Consider the following 23,977-nt stretch of genomic DNA (forward strand, 5'->3'; position numbering starts at 1 on the left):
GGTTTGGTTGTCCCTTGCATGAAACTGTGGCAGGAGAAGGTCTGCACCTGGGTATCGCATGGGGTGTTGATGGATGCCACAATGAGGGACCCCCCCCCCCCCCCCCAGCCCCCAGAGCTGTGCTCCTTCCATCCCACCCATCAGGCACTGGGCACACAGTGCCATGGGAGTGGTGGCACCTGGGGAGGGCAGGCTCTGGTGCCACCCATGTAACACCTCAAAGCACCAAAACACATCACTTGTCATGCCCACATGTTTTGGAAAGGTACGGGGAGCAAAAAAAAGTCCCCTCCCCACCTACAGCACGAATGATGGCAAAAAGAGCATCTGTTTTCGTGTTTGCTGTCCCCCCACCATCCCCAGCCCCAGGCAGTGAGGAATGACTCTGCTCCTGGCAGGACAGGCACAGCCCTCGGGTAGACCCATGCTCACCAGCATCCAAACTCGCTGTCTGAGCCCCTCCCACATCCTTCCTATGAGTAAGAAGGACCACATCATGGGGCAGACAGAGAACATCAGAAGTGTGCAAAGCCAGATGATGAGCAACCCCCCCCCACCCAGGGCAGCAGCATTACTCATGCTGTACACGTGTTCTCCCATCAGCACGGGAAAGCGCAAGCTCACCTCCAAAAGGCCATTTACTAATGAGAAGTGAGGCCCAGATCCTGCCCACAATTGTTCATCCAAAGCACAAGAGTTAATAGGCTGTTCCTCCCCCTGGGGTGTTTTCACAGCACCTTGTAGGGGCATAAGGAACCAAGCTGAAGGGCCAGAGCCCATGAGATGACCTTGCAGACAGAGGGGATGTCGACTGGTACATGTACAATTTCCCCACCATCTATCTCATACAAGGAGGCTTTCAGAAGCCACAAACACACAGGCACTTCTAAGTGACCGGTGCAGGTATCCCCTAACAGGGTTTACACCACAGAACTGCTTTTCAGTTTGTGTAGAGGATAGGGAAGGCACTGGCTGGCTGCATGTCCAGGTAAGCTGTTCATGGCAGTGTCACCCTGCTCCTTCCATCTAACATCTGAGCCCCCTCTGCTTAAGAGGCAGGCACAAAGGAAGACCTGGAAAGCATCCTTACACCACTAGCCCCTCTGCAGGGCTTGTTTCATTGTTGTTTTTTTTTCCCCCCAAAGAAAAATTCTGCTTTTGCAATCAGCAGAATGCAGGGTCAGCCTCAAAATTGCATCCCCCAAACAGCAAGAACTGAAGCTAAAGAGAAAGGATACTTAAAGCACTCAGCTACTGGGTCCTAGCGTTAATGAACAGCTAAAATCTTCCAAGCCCTCAGGGACCCAGGGAAGATTAAGTATCTCATGTAAGGACAAAACCCGACAGATTGCCTTTGTAATAGTTCTCTCTTTGGAGAATCTCCTCTGATTTTCTGATGGATTAAGCTAATCAGTTTGAAAGCAAAGACTGATGCAGCTGTTGACCTGCAACACAGATAAACCACCTTATCAGCTTTCCCAGGAGAGCAGATCTTCACGCAATGAGCAGCACTGTGAAGGAGGCTGACCATACCCACAATGACAGAGGGGATGTCCCCAAAATCACCATCTTTTCCCACAGCTGAGGAGAGGAGATACACCTCATCACCAGTCAGGCATCACCTTACATTATGGTAACTATGCCATTACAGAAACAATCCAACATGGTTATTTATACAAGCATTTGAACATGTGGCTTCCAAACCAGCTATGGGCAATCTTTCCTCTGCAATGGTAAATGAAAGACTTTAAATCCTACTCCAGTTCTGGAGTATAACCTGAAGGACAAAAAACAAAAGGAAGGGGAAAACACCATGTTTAAAACTAATCTAGCTTGGTCTGACTGTAACAGAGTAAGAATTCACACAAGCTCTTCATTAGGCAGACGTGTGGAGGCAGTACCCACAGCGGAGGGGCAATAAGGCAGTAACATGTTCCAGCAACACCACTGAACCTGGCAGGACACATGTCCGTAGCCCAGCATATCAGTGCTAGCACATTTTATTCCACTTCCACAGCAGTACACTGCAATACTGTGTGGAGACAGCCGTATTAGCCTTAAACAGATTCTAGTACTGGACAGCCTGTGTTCACCAAGCTGCACACACAGGTTTTGTTTGTCCTACTGCAAAGTCTAGTGACTTACCCCAAAGAGAAATCTCCCACTTTGGTATTACTGGGATTGTGCTTGCTCATCTGGCTGCTGAATGACATCCTGATTGCCCCTTCGGGATTTTGTGACAATCGCTTAGAGGCTTTTGTGCTCTGATACTCATCCTGGTTAGAGTCTCATAGATTGTAAGCATGCTAAAAACCACACTGATACGTCAAACTTTTTTCAATTAAAAAAATCATTCTATTTCATTACCAGGTAGACTTTCATTCCAGTAAGGCTCTTTATATAAGTTACATTTATTTTAATAAAAAGAAATAAATACTTCTCTTTTCACATTAGATAACTCCCTGGAGACAGAAAAAAATAACAAAAACAAACAACAAACAACAAACCAACCCCAACTACAGGGGCTTCACTATGGATTTGTTACAAATCAAAAGATGGTAAATGCTTTCTTTGTATGGTCATCACAAATCCAGTTTTAGGAATCAAGTAGATCATAGATGTTCCAGAAACAGAAGAAAACTCTCCTTGAGGAAACAGTAGCTAAGCACATTTGTCCTTGGGAAGATAAGTTCGGCAAACACAACTGTTACCACCACCACAAATGAGAGTCGGGTTTGTCCATAACGTGTCCATGTGTGCTGCGAGGTATGAGCATCCACCTCAATGACAGAGGTTCACAGCATTTGTTCTTAACCATTCCCTTGGATAGGTCACAGCAATCTTTCTGGCTTGCACTTAAGGTGCATTAGCTAATTTCAAAGAGAGTTACTGTCTCCAAAATCGGGGAGAAAAAAACCAACAACTTAACCGCTACTTCAGAGCCTAAAGAGGAAAATTTGTGTGCCTGCTGCCTTTTCAAATAAGATATTAGAAAAGTAACTAAAATAAGAGTTAAGTCACGCCAAGGTGATCACAGTGTTACTCCAATAGTGCATGTCTCAAAGCAGCTGCTGATGGATTATTTCCCACACCATCTTCTTGCGGAAGTAAGGCATGTGATTCTGAAAAGAAAAGAAAAATCCATTAAATACAAAGTCATGGCAGAAAGAGGCAGAAAATATGCATAAACACCCAGTTAATTCTTTAATATGAAGTTCCTTTTAAAAACCATCAACACTTGCCATTTGGGTACAACATAGGTTTCACCCACACAGGTCCTAAGAGGGTGACACGACAACCCAACAAAACCAGATCTACTTGACTACACAACAGCTTAAAAGCACTCTAAGATAAGACCACCGCGCTGGAAAATAACCAGTGTCTTAACCGGTCAAAGGGTGAAACCCATTTCTCCGAAAGATACAAAGGCCAGATACCACAAACCCACTGGCTGCAGTAAGGAATCTCATTGATTCACCTAGGAAGCAGATACCAGACGTAAGGATGGAGAATACAGCTCTGCTCTGCTGAGGCCACTTTGAAGTTCCAACCCCAGCAACCATGCACCAAAACCAGAGAGAGGTACAAAACATCAGCCCCTGTTCCAGACACAAGTAACGGCTGCTGCGTAACTTCCCTGGCTCTTCTATCTGTGCAAAAAAATCTGGAGCTGCTCATAACCTTCACTCACCTGTGTAAAGGTTATCGGCTTGTCTCTGGAGATGTAATCCGCATATTTGCACATAAAAACGCCGCAGTCACTTCCATTCAATTGCTGAGGGATTTCCTAATGAACACAAAGAAGATGGAGAATTTTCCTCTATCTTAAAAGCAATTTGGAAGTAGCCCACATTATCCATACCAACTATACACTAAGCAGACACTCATCAACCTACTTGCCTAATCCATTTACCACTCCTGCACACAAGGAATACACCCAATTAACTGCATATCATTCCTCCCCTCTGCTTCCTTTACTTGGATGTTACAATACAAATTCTTGGCAGGCTGATAAGGGATAGCAGCCTTCTTCCTCCCTGCAAGCTGTCTTGAGGTTTGCACAGTGTCGTGTTTCTTAAATGGAGTCCTTAGATAGTGCTTTTTACTATGAACTTGTTGAGAAATATCAGCTCAACTTTTTGCTTTGTCACATGCCAGGATTTGTGCTCCAAACAAGAATAATTATCCCAAATCCAAACCTGATTTTTGAAGCCTACATTTTCTGACAACAGCTAAACAGATTCTTAAATTTGCTTGCGAAATGGGGGCAAAGCCAAACTCACCTTAATGTGGCAGACTAATTAAAAAAAGAAAATATTCAGCCAGCAAGGAGAGGCACTGCTTAAAGATTTCATCCCAGCATGGTTTCCTGGTCCACCTGCAGCCTGAGGTGGTACCGTAAGAACACGAGATGCTTATGGCCGTTCTCTAAAGGCTTGGACTTATTAGAAAGTATTAAGACCTTTGTGACAAGGAGTTATAGTTCACATTTCAAATCCAAGTAGTGCTCACATACATGTGACTCCATGCTGTGAAGAGTCCACTCCGAAAAAGTCAGGTCCAGATTTCTTTTTTCCCGGCTTTCTTCTTGCAGGTATTGGCTGTTTAAAACAAAACAAAATCGCTCATCATCTCTGTAATTTAGGCCAACCAAAAAAAAGCTGCTGAAGGATTACATGAAGAAGAATGGCAGGACAGTAAAACGTCAGAGGATCCTCACAGAAGCTGCTTTAAGGCATTTGGAGGAAAAATCCAAATCTTAAGTTTACAAACACAGTGAGCTAGTGGTCAGGAACGAGACCAACTGGTCAGGAACAAGACCAACAATTCCAGAGACTTCCACAAAAGTGTATGCTCATTGCTTAGTAGAGGCATCTGCTGTTAACTGTTCAGGAGAGCACTGGACTAAAACAACACTTGGTTTGTCTCTGTGGGGCTGCTCTCCTGCTCTTGGTCTACAAAGCTGTTGGATTAAGGGGTTTTACTACTTCTGCATCAGTGGCAAAGACACCTAAGGATGCTGGCTTGTGCAACATGAAAAACTGTACCCATTACATTTGAGATGTATGACATGCCAGCTGATACATCTGGAAAAGCTTGCTACAAGTCATCTGTCTCGAATGAGAATGTCAGAAATACAAATAACACACGGCGAGGATATGAGGGTAGCCTGCTGGAGTAAGCTGGAGGGAAATATGGTGGCTTTGTTTAAAACACTGAACAGAATAGAAGAGGTACAAACTGAGAAGGAGCATGTTACGTAGCTCACTACAGTAGAAAGGATGAACATTACATGTTGTGGGGGGAAAAGGTCTCAATACAAGAAAAGGATAAAAGAGCTAAGCAATAAAGAGTAAAACTATGTGTAGCTGATCACAAATAGAAGTGTATATACCCTAGGACACCAACATTACTGAGTTGCAATCTGGAAGTTCTTAAAGAAGGAGAAGTTAAAAAGCTCTTGGAAGACTGTAATCCTTTCACAGTCAGGTTGGTATTTTGAAACACTTCCCTGAAATTCTTCCCTCTCATCAGTAGCCCAGTTTTATTGATTACTAACAAAGTCAGCACATGTATGCCACGAGGCTATCATGTATTTGACAGTGACACTTTGTCTGTGCATAGTGGGAAGGCGGCAGAATCCAGGCAGCCAAGACCCTGGGTGGAGAGGACGATGTGAGACTAGATAAGTAGCCAATTTCACACAGCTCACAGCAAGCAAATCAAAGATTTCTGTTTCGTATTTACAAGAAACACGAAAACTTGCAGTTGCATTACAGGGACAAAATCCAAAAATCTTCTCATAATTCACAACATAAAAGCATTGACTGAGCAGTTACTTACAACAAAGTTTCACAGATCTTGTTGCCTTTTTGTCCCATTGAGTCAAAGTATTTGATGGTCTTCTTTCTGACGTCTATGACCTGTTATTAAAAGGTGACTGTTAGACAAAGCACAACCTTGTGCTGTACATACAGCAAAACCTAAATGACTTTTCTTGCTATTTTTTTCTCCCCATCCAATTCTAAATAAAAAGCCAGTTTGACTCACCACTAGTGCCCAGTGCACTCTCAGGTGAACGGGGACTAAGATGAGGTCCAGCTTGAAAAGATCCACAGCTCTGGTCCATCTTCTTACTGCTTTGTAGCCCCCAGAAATTAGTTTGGGATAAAAGAAAGTACTAAAAGCATGGACTGCTGGATATCCTTCCTTCTTATTTCTTTCCACTAGAAGATTCATGTAGAAATTAATGACCTGTACCATAAAGAGTAATCCTGAGATGTAAAATAAGACATTAGCTTACCAAAAGAAAAATACAGCAATGTGTCTTTGCTGGCCACCCTTAAGTACGCAGCTGAGAGAACTCCAGTCTCAGCTGTCAGCTTTTGTTCTGAGAGTTTTGCACTTGGTTTCTTCTGCAGTTTGATAAAAACACCTGCCACCCACTCCAATAACCTAGACTAATTCCTGGAAGCTGCATAATACAAGTAGCAAAGGAACTTCCAGAAACACTAGACCCTTAAGTACCTAAAATAAGAACTGTACAGATATTTCTAGGCTCTGCAGTGGGGGTCATCAAATAACTTTGAAAAGACTTCTGTACACAGTGAAGGGGTGTTTTTAAATAAATACTGAATTAGAATACCACTGTGCTGCAGCTAGTTTTACCTCATCATTTAGCCAGCGAAGGTTCTTTAGTGTGTGGATGTCCTCACGAGTGACCTTTAGTTTGAAGGCACTGCTCATGATCTCATCTGGCTCACCTTTGCCAAATGCGGCAATGACCTCTCTCTCCATGGCCTGAAATGAACAATTAAATGGGGAAGGACTTGTGAAACAGAGTATTGAGCATGCTAACCTGTGGGCAGCTTTCAACCGAAACAAGGCCTGTAAACTAAGCTCAGGTGACAAAGCAACTGGCTTTGCCATTTTTCTGCTAAGTTAGCAATAGCACTTTTTTGTTGGTTGGTTTGTTTCAGCATCCTAACTTGAACTTTAGAGCCCAGGTTTGCTTCAATTTGTTTTCACAGAGGAAGCCAGTATAAAACACGTGGACTAGCAAACACACTAAAGCAGCTGAAAAATGAACGGAAGTACAGCAAACGCCTTTCCCACATGATGCTGCAGCCCTTGCAATACTGAGGTTTAAGCCAACCATAGTAGGCATTCTCCATACCAAGGCAACTAACTCAGGAGCCTGAAAGAATCTGAAGGTGGGGGACTTCAAAGGGAACTGAAGTAACAGCAAAGGGGGAAACTGAGGCAGCTACACTGGAGTCAGGCAATCAGGAGTTCAGGTTGTGCATGCAACTGGTGGTAATATGGATGTTTCCGTCTAAGTCTGCTTAAGGAATGCAAATAAGCCACTAAGTCTGTTAGTATAAAATACTCTGAGCTGCAATAGCATTTCATTCTTGGCTGAATCTGGGCTAGCAAAATAAGAAAAACACCTGGTTTTCCTTGTACTGAGCATCACTCTGCAGACTTTGTAAACTGTGGATTTACTAGCCCTTTCCAAGTCAATCCTCAATGGGCAAAAAAGGAGGTGCTCAAATAGATCAGCATGACTACAACTCTGAAGAATAAAAGCAGCCAAAATTCATACAAGTAGAGGAACTTGAACTCCCACTCCCTGTTGAATAGCGTAACTAAGTTAACTACTGTGACCACTGTTACATGCAGCGCAACCATGCCCAGTGTGCATACATGACTCTGCGAGATCCTGAGGACATACACAAGATGCTCAGGTTCCCCACAAGCAATGCAACATCATGGATCAACAAAAGCTTATTTTTCAGATTCTGTCACTGTGGTAGGACAGGTTGGGAGGCAGAGCCAATACAACTGTATGAATCAGGTTAGCACTGCTCTGGGAGACTGTTGTTAAACCTGGAATAATTTTTGTCCTGGTCGCAGAAGCCCCACAAACCCTTAGGTTAGCACAACTAAAGGAGTGTGTGTAGCACAATAAATCCTTAAAATCAGCTTTATTGCTGAACCTTGCACTGTGAAGTCACAGCTGCAGACACTCGGTAACAAGTTAAATGCAAATTCTTAAGATTTCAAACAGCCTTAAGAACCACCTATAATAAATGGAGTTCCCTGCAGCTGTTTCACAGCCTTCTGTTTTGTCTAACAGACTGTCAGCTATGGTACCTCTGTGAGCGGAGAAAAGTGTTCTACTGTTTTTTCCAAGCTTGGGATTTTCTTTTCTTCCACATCAAGGGCAGATGATTTTCTGGACAGAACAGGTGGCAGATGGAATTGCCATAACACATCATCTGAGGTTTCAGCTCCATGCTGTCTCTGTTGGACAAAAGGACATTAAGCTAGCAAGCAAGCACAGGTTTGTTTGCTAGGGGATAGTGCAGAAAATCTTGCTCATGTATACAATTGGAAGGGGTTTTGTACACACATCCAACCAGCAAACTCCAATTTTGCTGTTACTTTTTATTGATGACTGCATTCCAACTGTGCACCCATCTAGTGCTGCACTCAAAATTAAATGGAGGCAAGAGAGGCAGAAAGTTAGTTTGGCTTGGACCGGCATTAAAAACTCCAGCAAAGCCTCCACACATAGGCATCAAGTTGACATTGAGATTAATATTTCTGATTTCCATGATTAAAATTTTTTTATCTCAATCCTGACCAGAGATGAAAGTCAAAGAGATGTACTACCTATCTCACAAAACAAGACAAGACTAAAGACACTGCAGTCCAGCTTTGCAGGTCAACTAAGTCTGTGTGCTAAAGATTTTGAAGCTATACCCAATACATTAAAGGGGAAGAATAAAAATAGTATAGTGTAGTGTGCTCATAATAGTCCAGAAGCAAAATTGATGGCAGTGGGAAACCCTTTGTGACAGCACTACTCATCAAATAATGCTCCCGCTTTCCCTGGGAAAAACAAGTGGGACAAAAACATTACTTACTCAACAATATACATAAGTGAAGAGTGCAAAAATTTCTCATCACAAACAGCTGTATTTTCCTAAAAAGTGAAATAATGAACAACAGAAGCTTACCCCTGCAATGGCTTGTTTCACTGGTCTTCCCTGTTCATGAGAGTTTTCTGCTGGTGTGTAGTACCTGCACGGAAAGGGAGAAAAAGAGAGAGAAGTGAGCTGTATATCCGTACTGTCCCCTGTAATTCTCAAGAATTCACCTTCTGGATAAGAAATGCTTTTTCAAGGCTGATTCTGACTAGAGCCTCAGTTGCACACATGAACATGTGACAACGTTGTCTCAGCTTCCAGTACCATTCTTTTGTAGCAGCAAGACTGGGATAGAATGAAACGCTGGGAGCTTCGCAAACTTTCTTCCATCTACATGTGCGAGACTCCTTTCGTTTCTCTTTATCAGTCTCATTATTTGGAAAACAGGGAAGCAACCAGCACTTCCTCTATCAAGTGCTTTGTGAGCTACTGGTGATAAAATACTGCATGCTAGGTGTTATACTGCAAGGTAGAACATGAACGTCTGCAACTATACTTGCATCCAAATATAGTTAGCTTACGGAAACTAAGACCAGCACATTGAATTAAAAATGGGACAGCTACAGGATGTTTACTTGCCTTCTATAGGCTAGTCAAGAGAGTGACTATCCCCATTTGGAGAGGATTATCATTAAAACCACGCAGACTCTGAAGAGCAAACAAATACACAGACATTAAAGTTGTCCATATATATGTCCCTTCTTCAAAAACAAGAATTTGCATTGTCACCAAAGATCCCTTTTCAGGAGGCAGATCTACAACAGACTCCTATGGTATCCTACACTCATTGTGCTTTAAAGACTTTCAGTCCAGCATGATAAGAGTAGGTATCACAGGCCTTGTCAAATGACTTCAGTTAGTAGCTAAATCTGCAAAAAAAGGCAAGAAAACGTTTGTTCCTTTTACTTGAACCCATCATACTCCATCAGTTATTTTATTTCCTTCTCTCCCCTCCAGATTAGGAGAACCAGTGACAATTTAAGTCCAGGAACAATGCTGCACAGTTAAATATAGCACTAGTGTTTAAAGCAGGGAGAAGAATAGGGACAGAATTAGCTAAAAAACAGGACTGCCACAATTGAATCTCCCTCTGCTCCTATCTACACTTTCTCCTCTCTCATTTAAGGGCAGGTCACTGCAGAAAGATGCGTGCATGAAACTGCCATACAAAATCTCTCCCTGTAGCTGCACTTATTGCAACCAAAACCCCATTTCCCATCTGAACTTATAGTGCTGCCAGCTCAGACAGCCAATACAAATGAGTCCACTGGCCTCTCAAACAGGCAGACAACCCAACTGCATGCTTCCCTTTTGGTCTCATATTCAAACCCAAGGCATCCTGTAAGTCACAAAAACTGCCTCAGTCCCACCAGGCTTTACAAGCTCTCTCAACCTTATGCTTAGGATCCTAGTTTCAAATTGAAAGAAATGAAATGTCAGCTCATTAATGCTTTGGCAGGAAGAGACTCACAAGCAAAAATGGATTCTGCAAATCCAAGGACAACTTGGTACGGCCACCACTCTCATCCTCACTGGCTTTCTTCCCACAGCAAAGGACCCAGAAAACACCACACCAGCCCAACCCTGTTTGTCACACAGCATGGCTCTAGCATGGGAGCTGTATTTGAGATGCAACTGGCTTGAGAGCAATTCCAGACCCACAAACTAGCTACTCCTCTTCCACAGCACTGAGACGATAAATGTGATTTGTCTTCTGGACACTACTGGAGGCTGGAAGACACATGCACACAGAGCCAAAAGAAACAAGAACCATGATTAAAAAGAGACTCTACCTGATCATATCACTTCTCTGAGGCCACTGTGGGTTGCAAACATCTGCACATCTGATATCTGCACAGAAAAGCAGTAATACGAAAACAAGAAGTCAACTTTCAATTACTATCAGATGTACATAGCTCTCGGTTTCTAGGTCATAAATTAAAAAAACCTTTTAATGACGACTGTATGGTTAGGCAGTTTGAACTCTGGCAAACAGTTTGACTACCATGTGCAAGCATATGAGAGCTGAAGCAGGGCATTTATTAGATTTTAAATCCTAGATTGCACACTTGACTCAATGTGTGATTTTTGCAAACCACATGCTTCTCCAGGCTCAGAAGAATAGCTTGTCATTTTCCACAACAAACCAAGTTTTCCCCAAATTCTAACACCTGCGCAGAAATAATTTCAAAACCCATATGATACCATAAAAAAATCAGATATGTAAAAGGAAGTATTGATGAAAAATGATTTAAGTAATGAACTGGGAAAAAAAAAAAGACTGGGACAATATTAAACGTATACCCATGAACACACGGTATTATAACACACTGCTGGTACAAAAGAAAATAGCTTGTCAGCAAACCAGTTTAGCCCACTCTGCAGAAGACAAGTAAGGTCACCTTCAGTAGTTACGTATCTTCAACTTGCTAAAGATGATCTACAAAAGAACCTAACTTGATATCAACAGTGGTACTGTGCAGTTAGCTTACTTGGTTTTGAAGCTCTGCTATCATAGAAATAGTCATGTATAGCATTAAAAAGGGATTTAAGAGTAACACATAACTGCAACTCTGAGTTAAGTAACTGGCACCTAAGGGTGCGCAGTAATGTATCACCCCCCCCCCCCCCAGCACCAAACAGCCAGATACTAGGACATTCTCCTGTACAGTGGAGTTACGTCTGCGGCTACAAACATCACTGGTACAGTAATGTCCCTCAAGTACAATTTTTCACTTCAACAAAAATCTTAACAAAGCCATTTTAGCCAATAACTAATTATGGTTTGCGGGGGGTCAGGGGGGTAGTGGTGTTCCTCCCTCTTATTTTTCCCCTTTCTTTCCAGAGACAGCTCATTTCATTCTAACAGCTGACATGAGTTATACTAGCATAAACATGCTGGCTGATTTGGATTTCCTTATAGACAGACACAGATTAATGATACGCTAGCACTGACAAATCTTTTTAGCCTAATCTATACCTTCGAGACTTAAGCAAATGCCCTATTTTGATTTGAAGTCTACCTACAAAGTGGAACAGATACGAATCATGGCAATACTCACTGGTCCTTAGTGTCATATATGGATAGACATCTCCTCTATAGTTTTGTTCTTCCAGGTGACTCACAGTCGTCACTGGTTCCTTGGAGTAGGCTTGAACACTTTGGTGCAGCAAAAAACACCAGAGAAGCATCACAGTTTTTATATGTATGGTATTTGTTAACAGTGTGTACCAATTTACTAGAAATGATACAGTTTATTCGTACACAACTGTCTACATTAGAGTTAGAAGTCATAGTTAAAGCAATAGAAATATGTAAGGTAAAATTGGGCCGTTTAATCCCTTAATAGAAACATCATGTCTCCTCCACTGGTTTCATGACAAAACACAAAGGTCATTTCCATGAGGAGGTAGTTTACATTCAGAAGCTTGGCTACTTCCAACTCGGACATACTGAAGACACAGGAGTCAAATTTTCTGTCTCCAAAATTTCAGAAGAGACTAATCAACCATGAAATTTGATTCCTTTACCTGTTCACCAGCAAATCAGTGGCTTCTTTGGTTTTAGTTTAAAAAGAAAAAAAAAACATTCTTGGCACATCCAACAACTGTCTGGATTAACCTGAGGAGGCCACTTTGTTTTATGGGACAAGACAGCACTCATTACAACCACCCTTGACCAATTCTTTTCAATCTATTTATTAAAGATTATGCTGACACTGAGAATACAATGTCCACAACATACATACTTCTGGGATGTTTTACTTCAGACCTGCTCTACTCTGATCTCAGGGACTACAAGCTCATAAGCAGTTGGAGTGCATTAGACACATTCTACAGGAACACTCGCTGGTTTAGCTTCATCCGAAAGGAATCTGTTTCACATGCTCCAGGTCTGCTCTGAGATATGAGCCAAACCACAATAATCAATGACTGAGAGATTAGATGCTGAAAGCAGAGTCTTGACCCACCCTAAAATGCTATTGCCAGTGCACCTAAAATTACATGAGACACTGTTTTCCATATAATTTTCATGCACCAGAATGTTTAAACATGATATGCTGTTCTGAAGTTGTGTGTCCACATGTCTTCTAGCTGTGAACCACCAGGCAGAGTCTGGGATCTTTCAAAGCCTTGGTAACAACCCATGTTTCACAGCATTTAAAGGAAACTGCAAGAAAGCATGGCATTTTCTACCATCTTACTGTGTATAAAGGCATGCTGGAAGTTCAGCACCACCTTGGCATCAGAATTTTACAAGAATTAGGTGCCTTCTGCACAGCTCTGAAGTGTAAGTATTCCACTAAGATGATAGCTTCTATTACTTTTCTGGTTTTTTACTTGTGTTGTTAACTTCATGCAATCTCTTGACACTGTTATAAGATATCAAATATACTCACCGCTGGTAATACATGAATCAGAATTACACACAAGTTCCCCTTTGCATGTTGCTTTAGGAACTGGAATTCTACACACGACTGGGATTTTGTCAACTTAGTGTACCGCAAAGACAGAACTTCCTACAATTTGTGCGAAGAGGACTGGGGGAGGTGGAAAGGAACAGAGAAAATTCTGGCATTCCCTGTGTTTACCTAAAGTTTCACATTCTCAGATAAAACAGGATTCCTGACCAAGGAAAAGCTCATCAATTGCAAACAAGAGGAAGATAAATTCTTTTTATTGGCTCTACAGAATAACCAGTGCTGTGGATTTTTATATTAGAAGTTATATTGCCAGCACTAGAACTAGACACTACCTTTCTTAACACAGAGACAAGAAAGGAGTATCAGAAAGAGAAACACATCCATATCAACAAAGGAATCTTCGACTTCAGAATATACATTCAGAGAATATTCATGTTTCATTGAAGGGAGCTGAAGGGGGCTGTCGGTCTTCCAAAAATTAGTTTGGCCCAACGCCTGCCCTGGGACACTGTCCAGAACCCCAAGGGTAGGAAAGATTAATTCGCCTCCACTTCCATGTACAACAGCTACAAAGTTACCACCAAAAAGTTAATGGTTATTTTTCCTATAATTACCTGACAAAGCTTGTCAGCTGTGGATTAGGGCGGTTTCTAGGATATTTTTCCTTTACCAGTTGCAAGAGCTGTTTGTATTTCTCCTTTTCTCCTCGCTGAACATCCTAACAGAATGGAGGGAAAAACCAAACAGATTAGAAGCACTGCATATGAAGCAAATGTTTGTAATCTGGATATAGTGCGGACTGTGCAGGCTGTTCCCAAAATACTGGCATATTATTCCAGCTTACTTGAGCAGGAATTCCCACACTTTCATTTTGTGTTAGCCCTGCTCTAGGAACTTGTGTCCCACTATAAACCTCAAAATTCCTTCTGCAATTATTTCCTGAAATGGGGGCCTCTTCTCTTCAGTTGTGGTCTGCACCTCTTGCATAATAATTCAGGCTAATACACATTCCTGTCAATATACATAATGATTGGGTGCTATCAGTCCCCAGGGTATCTTATCATATTCCACAGCTTGCCATGGCCTGCTTCTCCAGTAGTTCGGTGTAAGTCCTTCTCCCATGTAAGCTAGATTTACCAGGAATTTTCCAATAGTTGCTTCAGATATTGGAAGGAAAGGGCAGGGAAAGACTTCTCAGACAGTGCTGTAAGGAAGGGTTATCAGCAACTGAGTGGGGTTTTTGCTGACATTATCCTTTTAAAGTTCCTACCTAAAGATCACAGTTGAGCTAGGTGAAAGACAAAACAGTGAAACAACTCTGCAACAAATATACACTTAGTGACAAGGCAATACAGCTCCACTTACAAGTGAAACTGGCTGGAGGGTCCTCCCCCAGTACAACATTTCCACGAAAATGGTTTAGAATTCCATCTTTTGGCAGCAAAGCACTGCTCTGTTCCAAGACTTGATGCATGTAAAGGCAAATAAAATGCTATACACTGATCTTCCAGAAGCATTCCTTCAACTTCATTAACTACACCCACTGTGCTGTTACAAACTGCCACTTCAGCATTTACATACAGTTTTGTTATAACTGCTAAGTTGTTTCATTTCAAAAGACACTTTTCTCACCCAGCATACCTCTTCAGCAGTACAGAAAAGCCTCCCCATTTTGCTGACTTCCGAAGTTGTGGATTCTGGCACAGCGCGTTCCTTAATGGGTGGCCTCAGTGTTAAGATGCCATCTGGAGCAGGTTTGATGTGGTGTTTGCCATTCCTGCTTGTGCTAAAAACATCAACAGCAAAAGAAATAGTATCAAGAGAACATTCAGATATGCACCTCTCAACTCAAGCTCCACCACCAACTGTTTTGTAAAGCATGTATGCTGCTGCTGATGGAGACAGACATGAAACATTTATGACTTTCAGGTGAAGACCTGTTGTCTTCATCTGGCTAATGGGAAAGTACAGAGAAATAAAAGTGAAGATCCGATCAACTGCCTTGAATATACACTGTTGTTTGATCTGCACGTCACAACTGCGCTCAGAGGCACATGTTATATCCACAGCAGTCCAAGCCCTGAGTCAATACATAAGATTAAAGAACCATGGAGGTGTGTTATTCATGCCATCCAACCATCAGCTCTTCTAAAAGCTAGTGCACTGGCACCAAAGTGTAGCTTCTGCTTTCCTCAAAGTATCATCCTGGCAGAGACCTCTGGAGATCATCTGGTCCAAACCCCTGCTCAAGCAGGGTCACCCACAGCAGGTTGCCCAGGACTGTGTCTGGTCAGGTTTTCAAACATCTCCAAGGACAGAGACTCCACAATTTCTCTAGGTGACCTGTGCCAGTATCTGACCACCCTCAAGAGTAAAAAAATAAGTGTTTGCTGATGTTCAGATGGAATTTTCTGGTTTTTAATTTGTGCCCATTGCCTCTTGTCCTGCCAGTGGGCAGCACTGAGAAGACTCTGGCTCCTTCCTCTTCATTCCCTCCCTTCAGATGTTTATACACATTGAAGAGATCCCCTTGAGCCTTCTCTTCTCCAGGCTGAACAGTCCCAGCTCTCTCAGCCTCTCCTTGTATGAAAGATGCTTCGCTCCCTTAATCATCTTAATGGCTCTTCGCTGGACTCACTTCAGTAAGTCCACATCTTCCCTGTGTGGGGAGCCCAGCACTGGACACAGCACTCCAAAGGTGACCTCAGTAGAAAGGAAGGATGACCTCCTCCCTTGACCAGCTGACAACACCATTCCTAACACAGTCCAGGATGCTCTTGGCCTTTGCCACAAGGATGTATCCCTGGTTCATGGTCAGCTTGTTGTCCATCAGGACCTCATTCTCCGCAGAGCTTCTTTCCAGCTGGTCAGCCCCCAGCACATACAGCTGCATGGAGTTATTCCTCCCCACATGCAGGGCTTTGCATTTCTGCTTGTTGAACTTCATGAGCTCTCTGCCCAGCTCTGCAGCCTGTCCAGGTCCCTCTGGATGGCAGCACACCCATCAGGGGCATCAGCCGCTCCTCCCAGTTTTGTATCACCTGTGAACTTCCTGAAGGTGCACTCTGTCCCATCGTCCAGGTCATCAATGAAGATGTTAAACAGTGTTGGCCCCAGTACACCACTAGTGACTGGCCTCCAACTGGACTTTGTAACTTTGTCACCACAGTACCTCCAAGCTGTGGTAGACACAAGACTACCAATCTAATTTTGACACTGGAAGACAAATAGTAGCATCAAATCACATCATGACCCACTCCCTCCTCCTTCCAGCTGTTTCTGACTCTGAGGTAAGTATACAAACAGTGCCCCAGCATCCCTTAAACAATATTTCAAAACAAATGCAATGTAAAGGCTAGTCCTTTTATCAAATCAGGAAGTATTTTATGCCAAACATCATGGAGGTTTTTTTGAGAGAAGGTTGTTTGGGTTTTTTTGGTTTTGTTTTTTTAAAATAACTTTTTTTTTTCCTGTCAAATTAACTATTTAGGACCTTTTCACAAGCATTCCTGGTCTCAGCCTCTTCTCAAGTTCAACACTGCCTCCTACCACAGACTTTTAATCTTTATCTAACCTCCTTTGTCTATGAAGTATCTGAATTTAAAGAAAAAGTTTAAAGTTGGTTGGAAGAAAAAAAAAAAAATGAAAACAGCTGGAGAGCTCCCTTAGTATAGCAGCCTGGAGGAGTTCCAGAATACCTTCAAAAAATATTGCTATGTGGACACAAATACAAATGTTAGGCAACACAGAGGAAGTTCAAGCATGAAAGTGAAAGACAGCAAATGGTTCAGAGAAGTAGTGAAAGAAAACAGAAGGATTTTTACCCTCAGACATGGAATTGTCTTATGAGAAAGGGACAGTGTTTCCTTATTCAAGCAAGTATTGGTTCCACAAGGCATTTGATCTATGAGAGAAGAGCACAAGCCATCAGTAAGTATAAAAGGAAACTGAAAAGTTTTATGAATTTAAAGAGCTTCACCAAAGACAAATTATTGTCATTTTTTCTCTTACATCATAATATTATTTGTGTTATGTTACTTTAGGATATTTTCAGATTTTTATATTGGCAACTACAGAAAGTTGTGTGCACAAGGTATTGCCAGCCTAAACCTGAAATAGAAAAGGGTTATCAGCATCTACTACCTAAAATTAGCATCTAAAACAATTTACTTTGGACAAGCTAACAATGGACATATCAGAACTGAATGACTGCATCCAAGACAGCTCTTGTACTGAGATGACAAGATGAACACCTGGCCCCAGTCCAGAAGCAATGCCAGGATGCAGGGAAGAAACAGAGTTCACACTCAAGTATTCTTAGATACTATCTAGATATTGTGCCTGCAATAATCCGTACATAAGCCTAGGGCTAGAGTTGCACTGTACACAACGTAGGGTGAAAGAAATGAGTTATTAACTTGATGTCAGCCTTACCAATTTGTAGCATTTCTGCTTCTAGCGCAGAACCTGTTGGTCTTTTAGCTGAAGGGTCAGAAGAAGTCGACTGAGTCTTAAATAAAAAGAAAAAAAGCACCGTGAGTATAACCTGAATGTGAATCCAAGCAAACAAACTTCCTGAAATGTAGTCAGGTCTGTTATGACTTGGGGACCATGATTTGCTGGTTCTGACTGCAGCAGAATGCAAATCTTTGCAGGATCTCTGACAAGTACACTTTAATTTTTTAATACAGGCTCTCATAAGTGCAGTGATTGAAACAATACAAGCTTATCACTGAGTTCTCCTCAGTCAGCTCCTAAAGTGCAATAGGTTAGCCCTTGAAAAATATATTTTGTACAAATAAGAGTTAATGACTCTCTCAGGAACAAATAATAGAGCATGACAGTTTCTTATTCCTCTTATCCTATGGGGCAATAAGAAAAATAACACTATACCTTTGAACCAAACTAGGGAGTCAAGCAGTTCATGACTCATTTTTAGAGCTAAAGTCCTCCAGGAATCCTCTCCTGGACTGGTGGATAACAAACCTAGCAGAAGAGGTTTATTCAGACAAACTATGCAGTTCTTCTTGTACTGTAATGTGTTTTGATTCCTTAACTACAAGCCTGAGAAAGAGAGTAACAGTTTGCAAACACACTAAAACTATAAACTTGAATAATTGTAAAGTATCTGGAAGACAACAAACATTTAGCCCCTTCCTCAGCTGCAAGTGCTAGAGCAGAATACGCAAAGTCAAGTAAGGCAAACCCAGCACAGAAGAACTGCCTGATATAAATGGAAAAGAACCACCTACTGCTGTACAGGCTCAGAGCAGGCCCAACTTCAAGATGCATTAGGGAGAGCCGCTTCCTCTTTCATCTTTCACAGATTCTACCTACTTTCAAAATCCTTGCTAACCTCTTCTGCAGACTCTGTAATTGGAGCGGCATGGCTGACTGAAGCCTTCTGGCATTTACTTCTTCCCTTGGTTGGCACCTTCACCGCAGCAGAAACTTCTTCAACTTTCTCTTTACGCCCAGAGATGGCGTAATCTAAAAAACAAAGACAGGCCATATAAGAACATGATTTAAAAGGGGATTAGGATTTCTATTTGCATTAAAGCCCATCTCCTTAATCCCACCTAAAGCAGTGTAACTCATTTCAAGTTACACACCCTTCTGCCAACAGCAGTTGGTGGTGATTTTTGTATTAGTTGGCTCACTGAGCAGTCCTTCAGAGCTAGAGCTCAAAGACTAACCCATGAGTCTGCCAGCCAGATCTGCAAAAACACCCTGCTTTTGGGAACATTCCCTGTTTCTGGAGAAGCAGCACAGAGTACAATTTACCCTCCTCATCCCCTCTGCATGTGCATGTACGCTTGCAGTTTATTACGTGTCACTCTTGTCTAGTTGAGAGAAGCTGTTCGCTGAGGTCTAGAAACCAAAGCTACCCAAGCCTGCTCTTTTCAGTATTAAAGAAGCAGACGTGCAGCCCCTCAGACAGTATTTCCAAACATCAAGCCAGGGCTGTCTAATAAGGGGCTGTGTTAGACATTAAATCATATTAGACAACAGCATTTGTTTGAAGAAAAGAAATGACGTTTTAGCAGACGAAGGCATAGATGGTACCACATTCTTAGAAGCTGATTTGGCCTACTTACTAAGACGTGGGAATTGTTCCTACCAAGAGCTGGTGATGTTACTAAGAGAAGGAGGGGATCAAGATATCAATTTGATGTATTTTTCAGTTGGTTTATGCTCTTAAGCCTGAAAAGCACACTAACAGTTCAGCAGCCCCTACCATTAAGGGACACCCAAGCAGTAACTAGGAAGCTTCACATTTCCCCTGCAGAACTTGTGCTAGGAAGTGTCGTACAGCCTAAAGAGCATCATTTCTCCCTCCTTATCAGTAAAGGGGAAATGTCCATCTCAAATCATGACCAGTGCAGCTGGCACCCAGAGGCACCAACATGGCTGCAGGCAGCTGCATAATTTTAACCTTAAACACTTTCTGGAGAGGGCAATCAGAGAGCGCCTCACCAAAGAGAGTACTTCTCTACCCCTGCTATTCTCTCCTATGCCTAGCCTCTGCTGCATCTCCATCCTTCCTCTGTCTTTTCAAAATGCACGTGCCAAAATTTTCAGATTCAGACTAAACCAACTCTTCCATTTTCAATTCAGCTTCCCCTCCCCAGAAACCCACTAGCTCACAGAAATACCATTTTTCTCTGCCTGCCATCATAAAGTTACCTTCCTTCACATCTCAGATTCTAAGTGATTTCTCCTAAGACATACAGGTATTCTGAACTGACAGAGGTACTTTGCAAATACAGATAGGAGGGAGCACACATCTTTGACTTAAAGTACTCTTTCTGCTGACATGCATGGGCTCAACACCAAAGAGACCTGGGATATTTCCTGCTGGCAGTAAAAGTATTGTGCCCTGCCACAGTCAACACAGATCACATAGAGGGCAAGGCCTTTTGATACACCCTCAAGCCACTGGCTACACAGATGGCCACAAGGAAAGAACGGCTTGAGAAGCCAGTTTCAGTAACAATGCTGAAGTACAAAAGCCAGAGTTTCCTAAGGTACATGAAACCTAGAAAAATCAGGCATATTAAATACTTCTGTAACAGGCAATACCTGTTTTTTGCTTTTTTGGTTGAGCCTGGTCAGGATCTTCCACAGGTGGACGACTGCTGAGGAAAGAACACACAGAACAGTGTTTTGTAATCACAGGTAAGCTTCTAACAGACTGACTTCCCTTCACAGGGCCCAAACTTCCAAAGTTGGTTTTCATATCCTGAAGGTCTTCCCCTTCCAGGCACCCCTGGGATGATCTCAGACACCACCACCCTCCCCCCACAACTGTCACTGCTGAACATCTCTCATCGACACCCCCCACCTCGCCTGGTCAACGGACCACTCACAGAAAGCTAATTATCCCACTAAAGCATATTAGGCCTCTTTTTCTCATTCTGTTAATGCTTCCTAATGTTTTATGTTTGTTCCTATCATCAAAAAATTACTTCAGTTAATACGTAGTCTTCCTCTTTCCTCAAGGAAAGAAGCATACCAGAGATTACTAAGCCATCTAAGTTTGTAAGTCACTACACTGAATTGCAAAGAAAAGTCTAAGTAGGACAGGAAATAAAAGGTGGGAAAGCAACTCATGCATACACCCACTTAAATAACTTACTGCTAAATCAGTGCTTGTGAACTAGTTCTTGAAATAATTCTTAGCTGCACCCTTTCTTACAAAGCGCAAGTCCATTACATCAGTAAGCGTAACTATTATATCAGTTGATACAATGACAAAGTCTAGCAAATTTTTTTACTTTGGCAACAGAGCGCAAAGGTTGTTCCTCATTGTTTTGTTGGTTTTTTTTTTTTTTCCCCCTATTTGCCCCCCAAAATGCCATGACAGACAGCAAGGATTCTTTGAAGAATTCTTTGGTCTTTCATACAAAAAATAATTTGTTTTAAACTGTTATGTCCCCAAACCCTGTCAGTATCATCGCTTCTGGACTATCTTCTGTCTGTATCAGGTGCACAAAAAGTAGCTGATATCCTTAACTGCACCGTTCACACAATATAAAGAATATTTCCTATTACTATGCTATTAAAGTCAGGCAGAAACTACTGCGGGGTAGCTGTTAAATGCAAACCTGTTCCTATAAAAATGCATTCTTACTCAGCATATTTGGTATTTCAGAAGGCAAAACTGAAGACGACAAAATATCTGTATCCTTCTGCTCAACTTTTAGCAAGAGCGAACTAATTCTGAGCTGCTCTTCAGTGAAAACTTCCCAGCATCAGTCTTCTGCAGGGATAAAGCACAATTCAACCTTCTCAAGGCCATGTTCCGAGATAAGTTTACATACCTGACTGAGGTTACAATAACTGTTTTGGAACAGAAGTGCCTCTTTCTCCAGCTTTAGGAGCCTGTGAGAGTGTTGTTTTGTCCTTTTTTGCTTTACCAACCACTTGGAAGTTAAGAATTAGTTTGACCACAAGAAAAGATGAATTCTCTCTTGGTAATTCAGAAATAAATTGGGAAATCTTTGATGTTCTGAAGTAGGCATGGCCAGGGAACATGGATAGGCAAAAGGCAAGGAAAAAATTAATCTATGCTCAGCTACCTCTGTCTCCGATGGGAATACACAACCCTGGCAGAAGGTTAAACTGTGTCAATGCAATTGGGGTTTTGCCAAGAGCCTGGGAGAAACGGAAGCGCACAGGTTGTTGAGTGATATTTGAAACACGCTGACAAAATGGGCCAGAAAATAAAAGCAATTTGAGACTGGTCTTCATGTAAAGATGCGTTCGTGTCCTTCTCCACGCTCTAGAGGAGACAGCACCTATTTATGCCCAGCATTTTATTTGCCTCCTTAGCAACTACAGGAAAACAAGTAAGGCATTAGGAAAACTCAGTAATTCTGCATACACCCATATACGCTCAGGCTTTGTTCTTTTCAAAAATTCCTCCCCCGCCAGTGCTGAGGACAGTTCAAGAAGATTTATAATTTAAATTTGTAAAAAATTCAAGTTTTCACAGGTTAACCCCCCCCCCCCAATCACACACTGCACTTCAGCAGTGCTGTACAATAGCAGCTAATGCTTATCTACTTACCCCAACAGTTTCAATCCCCATGCCCAGAATTTTTCATCTTTCTACCATGGGAAAACCTCAAGTGGCAGAAATAACAACTACCCTGTAGTTCAGATTTCCTTGAAGAGACTCACACAGGGGAGCTGGGAACATCTTTGCCATTTTACAGCACGTCTCAGGGAACACTGTTTGAAAACTTATTTTCAGCAGGACAGCTTCTAACGCAGTTTCACTTGTATGTCATCCTAATTGCTTCGCCTGTCATTTCCAGCGATCTCTTAGCAAAACTGGGTCTCCTGGTCAGACCATGACATGACAGCCTGCAGCATCTACAAAGGCACATTCTTCAGTTCGGGATTGTGCTCTGCACAGCAGCAGTGAACAATTACTTGTGCAACAACTGGCTCTTTCCAGAAGACGCTCACTTTTCCCACTCACTCTGGAACATGAGACGCTAAGCAGAGCCTCCCGGACCAACAGTTTCTCCCAGAGGGAGCAACCATACTGCCCAAAACATGGCACGTAATCTACACGTTCCCTCTCTTCAGAGGGACAGAAGCAACAGGCACGCAGATGGCTTGGCCATCCGTCACTGGGAGCTCTGGGGCACCAGCAATGGTTAACGCCTGGGAAGGCAACCCTTTTTCTTCCACTCCACATACCTACCATATCCCCACACCACGACTTTCCTCCATCCAATATATCCCTGTATGCATACATATACTGTTCTCTGCTCTGTCAACACACATACTCCAAGTCTCCACCCCTTTTCTTCTTTTCAACCCCCCACTGTGCAGATGGAAAGTGAACGAGGGGGTGGTTTTGCCAACGGACTGACTTATCGGGAACATCTGGAACCCACAATCGGCTCAGCATCACACGGGAACAACTGTGACCGTGGGCAGTGGGTGACCTGACAGCAGCGTGAGCCACGGCCAGCCACGGAGGCCAACAGCCGGGCCAGAAGGAGGGGCACAGCCTGCTCTGCTTCGCCCACTCCCGTGCCAGGGCGGGAGAAGGGCTGTGGACGGCATGGGTCTCACGGGAGCCCATCACGCCCTGGAGGGGGGGGGGTCTGGGCGGGCAGAGGGGGGCAGCCGGAGCGAGGGGAACCCCAGGGCAAGACACCACACTGCACCCCAGCTCACGCTGCAACAGAGCGACTAACGCCGCTCCCGTCCTCGCCTCCGACCCCTCAGGCCGAGGCCGGCCGACCGAGCCGGCGGGCTCCCGCTCCCGGCAAGCAAGCCCCGGGGGGGGGGTCCCGCAGGCCCCACCGCGGGAGGCCGCGGGAGCTGGCGACGGGGCGAGGCCCCCGGGCGGCCGTGAGGCGGCGGGGCGGCTCGCTGACCTGGGGGTCGGCCTCTTGCGCGGCGACGGGGCCGGGGGCGGCGCGGGGCGGCGGGCGGCGGCGAGGAGGGCGCCGAGGGCCCCCAGCAGCCATTGGTACATAGGCCCCGGCCGGTCGCCGGCGGCGGAAGTGCGCCCGTCCCGGGCGACGCGCG

The 23,977-nt window shown here is 43.3% G+C and overlaps 1 protein-coding gene across 2 annotated transcripts; it reads right to left on the minus strand.

Moving 5' to 3' along the window:
- Nucleotides 1-2,393: 2,393 nt before the first annotated feature.
- SENP2 (SUMO specific peptidase 2) lies at nt 2,394-23,966 on the minus strand. 2 transcript variants are annotated; one of them, XM_030029010.2, is made up of 17 exons: nt 23,824-23,964; nt 20,504-20,559; nt 18,777-18,910; nt 17,855-17,930; nt 17,246-17,324; nt 15,062-15,206; nt 14,035-14,138; nt 12,059-12,156; nt 10,790-10,847; nt 9,027-9,090; nt 8,158-8,307; nt 6,670-6,801; nt 6,052-6,255; nt 5,845-5,924; nt 4,517-4,601; nt 3,692-3,787; nt 2,394-3,122 (listed from the first exon to the last, which is right to left on the minus strand). In XM_030029010.2, the coding sequence occupies exons 1-17, from the start codon at nt 23,922-23,924 to the stop codon at nt 3,060-3,062; spliced, it is 1,725 nt and encodes a 574-aa protein (XP_029884870.1). In that variant the 5' UTR covers nt 23,925-23,964; the 3' UTR covers nt 2,394-3,059. The 2 variants fall into 2 exon arrangements, with proteins under 2 accessions (XP_029884870.1, XP_040982846.1); XM_041126912.1 differs by lacking the exon at nt 6,670-6,801 and having other exon boundaries at nt 23,824-23,966.
- Nucleotides 23,967-23,977: the final 11 nt, after the last annotated feature.

This window comes from Aquila chrysaetos, chromosome 10 (genome assembly GCF_900496995.4).
Source record: "Aquila chrysaetos chrysaetos chromosome 10, bAquChr1.4, whole genome shotgun sequence".
NCBI classification, from domain to species: domain Eukaryota; kingdom Metazoa; phylum Chordata; class Aves; order Accipitriformes; family Accipitridae; genus Aquila; species Aquila chrysaetos.

Bases quoted from the DNA above. Each gene is read 5' to 3' on its own strand.
- SENP2 (XM_030029010.2), bottom strand. From the start codon at position 23,924: ATGTACCAATGGCTGCTGGGGGCCCTCGGCGCCCTCCTCGCCGCCGCC. The intron at 17,931-18,776 runs GTTAGCAAGGAT...TTTTTATTTAAG, and splicing joins TTACAGAGTCTGCAGAAGAG to ACTCAGTCGACTTCTTCTGA. The intron at 10,848-12,058 runs GTGAGTATTGCC...TTTTCTGTGCAG, and splicing joins ATATATGACACTAAGGACCA to ATATCAGATGTGCAGATGTT.